General features: G+C 43.4%; 1 protein-coding gene across 1 annotated transcript; it reads left to right on the top strand.

Moving 5' to 3' along the window:
* The first annotated feature begins 1,931 nt into the window (after positions 1-1,931).
* On the top strand, positions 1,932-5,029 carry LOC104234687 (uncharacterized). Its single transcript, XM_070164553.1, has 4 exons — positions 1,932-3,841; positions 3,968-4,201; positions 4,379-4,672; positions 4,891-5,029. Exons 1-4 carry the CDS (start codon positions 1,932-1,934, stop codon positions 5,027-5,029), a joined length of 2,577 nt encoding a protein of 858 aa, XP_070020654.1.
* The last annotated feature ends 338 nt before the right edge of the window (positions 5,030-5,367 follow it).

Genomic DNA, 5,367 nt, shown 5'->3' with positions numbered 1-5,367 from the left:
ACTTTGTTTGTGCTAATACATGAGTTTCTATTGAATGCGAAGAAGTAGAAGCGCAAATAATTTCCTTCCTCTCGATCCTGAAATTGAACGAACACTTCACAGATTGAGGAGGGAGGTGGACGCAAGAACCAGAATTGAAAGAGAGTTGTACATCGAAGTTCAACCACAGCCAATTGAGATGGTAGGTAATGAGGAACGCGCGGTGATTGAAGCCGCAAGGCCCAGTCTGGCTAATATGACCCAGGCTATTGTGAAGCCTGACATCACTGGCACTTTGAGCTAAAACAATACATGGTGCAGTTGATCCAATCCACAGGGCTGTTTGTGGGTTTAACTCATGAAGACTCGCAGAGGAACATTCAAAATTTCTTGGAAATTCCGGATACCTACAACTATCTGAACGTTTCCAAGGACTATGTCAGGCTGACATTTTTCCCCTTTTCACTGATTGGGGAAGCTAAGGAGTGGTTGAATAAAGAGCCAGCAAATTCAAACCGCACCTGGGATGATCTGGCGAGGAAATTCTTAATCAAGTTTTTCCCCACTAAGAAAACAAAGGTATTGAGGAGTCAAATTCTTGGGTTTGAACAACGAGCGGGCGAGACACTGCGTCAAGCATGGGAAAGGTACAAGAAGATGCTCAGAGACTGTCCTCATCATTGCCAGACGGACAAGGTATTGGTTCACACTTTTGTAGATAGGTTAGATGATGCTTCAAAGATAAATCTTGATTCCATTTGTGGGGGTAGTTGCATGGCCAGACCGTACAGTGAAATCCAAATCTTGCTGAATAACTCCACTACTAATGATAATAATTGGTAAGGTGAGGGTGATTCACGAAAGGCAGTTAAGCAAAAATCAGTTGGGTTACTTGAGTTAGATGAAGTGTCAGCCATGAGAGCCAATATTGCAAAGCTAGCCAATCATATGACTAGGATGACAATGCAGCAACCATAGAAAATGCAACACCTACAACATATGACTATTTGCTGCGAACTCTATGGTGACAGTCATATGAGTGATATGTTCCCCACGAATCCAGAATCTATCTATTATGTGGGGCAACAGAATAGAGGTCCGCCGAAATAGCATGCATAATACGGGAATTCTTACAATCCAAATTGGAGGAATCATCCCAACTTCTCATGGGGTGGAAATCAGCAAAATCAGAATCAGCATAGACCCTAAGGGAATTTCAATCAGCCTCAGAGACCACCCCCAACAAATGGAAGAAAGTACCAATGATCTGCTAAAGAAGTTGTTGATTGACAATCAACAACTCAGGACCGACTTCAGAAATCTTGAAAGGAAAATGGGGCAGTTAGCAACAAATCAAAACACTAGACCTGTAGGCGCCCTCCCTAGTGATACAGAAAAGAACCCTCAAGTGAATGCAGTTACACTTAGAAACGGGAGGGAGCTAGAGGAAGTGCCAAAGTAAAAGAAAGATAATCCCATACCTGATGGAGAGTTGATCCCTAAAGTGACTCAAGAGCAAAAGAATGCTGCTAAAATTTCAGAGCCCGTGGAGGCCCCAAGACCACCACACATTTTCCCCAGAGATTGCAGAAAAAGAATGATGATCGCATGTTCACAAAATTCCTCTCTATGTTGAGCCAGGTTCAATTGAATATCCCACTTGTTGATGTGCTTCGTGAAATTCCAAAGTATGCTAAATACATAAAAGATATAGCGGCTCACAAGAGAAGATTAACTAAATTTGAGACAGTGGCACTTACTGAGGAGTGCACTTCAAGGGTCCAAAATAAGCTCCCTCAAAAGCTTAAGGATCCCGGTAGCTTCACGATTCATGTGTGCATTGGCAATATTGATGTGAGTCGTGCTCTTTACGATTTGGGGCGAGCATAAATCTAATGACCCTGTCCTTGTTCAAGTAACCGGGCCTGGGAGCTCCAAGGCCCACTACTGTGATGTTACAGCTGGCTGACAGATCGATAGCACACCCTGAAGGGGTGATTGAAGATGTGTTGCTGCAGATTGGGAAATTCATCTTCCCTACTGATTTCATTATCCTCGATTATGAGGCTGATGAACTGGTTCCAATCATATTGGGGCGACCTCTCTTAGCTACTGGTGATGCAATTATCAAAGTGAGAGAGGGAAAGATGATTTTGAGAGTAGATGACGAGGAAACAGTTTTTAATGTCTACAGAGCAATCCAACTTCCCCGCCACTATGAGGAGCTCTCAATGATATCTGTTGTTGAGGCTGATGAGCATACTCATTATCCGAGTGTATATCTAGATAATTCTCTGGAGAAAGCACTTATGTTACTTTATAGCCTGGGGGCTGATGAGGAGGTTGAGGAGATGATGCACATCCTTGCTACATCTTCTACGTACCTGCAAGGGACACACCCCTTTGAGCCTTTGAATAGACCAGAGGGGCCTCCTCCAAAGCTGTCAATTGAGGAAGCCCCAAAATTGGAACTTAAACCCCTTCCACCTCACCTACAATATGCTTATTTGGGTGACTCTGACACTTTACCTGTTATTGTCTCGTCTGACTTGTCTAAATTGCAGGAAGAAAAGCTATTGAGAGTGCTACGTGAGCACAAGAGAGCACTTGGGTGGACTATGTCTGACATTAAGGGCATTAGTCCAGCCTTCTGCATGCACAAAATCCTCATGGAGGATGGGCACAAGCCCAGTGTAGAGAAACAACGCCGAATCAATCCAATTATGAAAGAAATGGTAAGAAAAGAAGTGATTAAGTGGCTCGACGCAAGTATTGTATTCCCTATATCAGACATCAAATGGGTAAGCCCCGTCCAATGTGTACCCAAAAAAGGGGGGATGACTATAGTAGTTAATGAGAATAATGATTTAATACCTACAAGAACTGTCACCGGGTGGAGAATTTGCATTGATTATAGAAAATTGAACAATGCCACCCGGAAGGACCAATTTCCCCTCCCTTTTATTGACCAAATGCTTGATAGATTAGCTGGCCAGGAGTACTACTACTTCTTAGATGGTTACTCGGGGTATAATCAGATTGTTATAGCCCTAGAGGACCAAGAGAAGACCACTTTTACGTGTCCTTATGGCACGTATGCGTTCAAGCGAATGCCTTTTGGTCTTTGTAATACACCAACGACTTTTCAAAGGTGTATGATGGACATTTTTACTGACATGGTTGAGAGGTTTTTGGAAGTGTTAATGGACAATTTTTCTGTGTTTGGATGTTCTTTTGATAACTGCTTGATGAACCTTGATAAAGTGCTTGCTAGGTGTGAAGAGACTAACTTGGTGCTAAATTGGGAAAAGTGCCATTTCATGGTACGTGAAGGTATAGTCTTGGGACACAAGGTGTCCAAAGATGGTTTGCAGGTGGACAAGGCAAAGGTGGAAGCGATTGAAAAATTGCCTCCACCGATATCTGTCAAAGGCATTCGCACTTTCTTGGGCCATGTAGGTTTTTATCGTCGTTTCATTAAAGATTTCTCGAAAATTTCCTCTCCCTTGTGCAGGTTGCTTGAGAAAGATGTTGCCTTCAAATTTGATAATGCCTGTCTGAAGGCATTCGAGGAGCTGAAAGGAAGGTTGGTTACTGCACCAATCATAATTTCTCCGGACTGGGAGCAGCCATTCGAGTTGATGTGTGATGCTAGCGACTTGGTTGTTGGTGCTGTCTTGGGGCAAAGGAGAAATAAGATATTCCACTCCATCTACTATGCAAGTAAAACTCTGAATCCAGCTCAGATGAACTACATCTTCATTGAAAAAGAGTTGCTTGCAGTGGTGTGGGTGTTTGACAATTTCAGGTCATATCTTGTGGGGATCAAAGTCATCATTTACACAGATCATTCAGCCATCAGGTACTTGTTTGAGAAAAAGGATGCCAAGCCGAGACTGATTCGGTGGGTCCTACTGCTGTAAGAGTTTGATTTAGAGATCTTAGACCGCAAAGGAAAAGAGAATCAAGTGGCTGATCACTTGTCCAGGTTAGAAAATCGGAACCATGTGGCTGAAGGGGGTGCAATCAAAGAAACATTCCCTGATGAGCAGTTATTGGCAATCACCTCAAGCACAACCCCGTGGTATGCAAATTATGTGAATTTTATTGCAAGTGGGGTGACACCACCAGAATTGACACCAGACAATAGACGAAGGTTCTTGCATGATGTGAGGCTCTACATGTGGGATGAGCCATTCTTATACAGGCTATGTGCAGAGCAGTTGGTGCGGAGATGTGTTCCTGAGGAGGAAATGAGTGCCATACTCCATAGTTGTCACGCCTCATCATACGGAGGTCATCACGGTAGAGACAGGATCGCCCAAAAAGTGCTACAATCAGGTTTCTATTGTCCAAAATTGTTTAGGGATGCACACGTCTTTGTTAAAATGTGTGACAGGTGCCAAAGAACCGGGCTGATCACTAAGAAGCACAAGATGCCGCTGCAAAACATCCTGGTAGTAGAGCTTTTCGATGTTTGGGGAATTGACTTCATGGGACCTTTTCCATACTCGAACGACCATAGATACATCTTGGTGGCAGTTGATTATGTGTCCAAGTGGGTGGAGGTCATTGCTTTTCCATCTAATGATGCAAAGTTGGTGGTAAGCTTTGTCAAGAAGCATATCTTCATACGTTTTGGAACTCCCAGAGTGTTGATCAGTGATGGAGGTACGCATTTCTCCAACAAACTGTAAACAATGTCCTTGCAAAGTACGGGGTCAAGCATAAGGTCTCTACTGCCTATCACCCATAGACGAGTGGTCAAGTTGAGGTTTCAAACAGAGAGGTAAAGCAAATTCTTGAGAAAACAGTGAGTGCGAATAGAAAAGATTGGGCCAAAAAGTTAGACGACGCATTGTGGGCATATCAAACAGCATACAAAACTCTTATAGGTGCTTCTTCTTATAGATTGGTGTATGGTAAGGCATGTCACTTTCCTGTCGAACTTGAGCACAAGGCCTATTGGGAAATAAAGAAGCTGAACATGGATGGGAACTTAGCTGGAGAGAAGAGGTTGCTGCAACTCAATAAGCTCGAGGAGTTTTGATTACATGCATATGAGAATGCCAAATTGTATAAAGAAAAGACTAAGAGGTGGCATGACAAGCACATTCAACATCGAGAGTTCGAGCTAGGGCAAGAAGTTTTGTTGTTCAATTCGAGGTTGAAGCTTTTACCCGGAAAGCTTAAATCTCGTTGGTCGGGCCCTTTTGTTGTGGTAAGCGTGAATCCTCATGGAGCCGTGAAGTTGAGAGATATGAGTTCCGCTGGCACTTTCTTGGTGAACGGTCAACGGATAAAACATCACTGGGGTGGTGACTTTGCACGTCACAAGACCTCATTGGACTTGAAGGATGCTTGAGAACATGTTGGGTCGTGTAGCGA

Source organism: Nicotiana sylvestris, chromosome 2 (genome assembly GCF_000393655.2).
Source record: "Nicotiana sylvestris chromosome 2, ASM39365v2, whole genome shotgun sequence".
Taxonomy (NCBI): domain Eukaryota; kingdom Viridiplantae; phylum Streptophyta; class Magnoliopsida; order Solanales; family Solanaceae; genus Nicotiana; species Nicotiana sylvestris.
The sequence above is the reverse complement of the archived record's forward strand: the minus strand, read 5'-3'. Positions and strand labels throughout refer to the sequence as shown.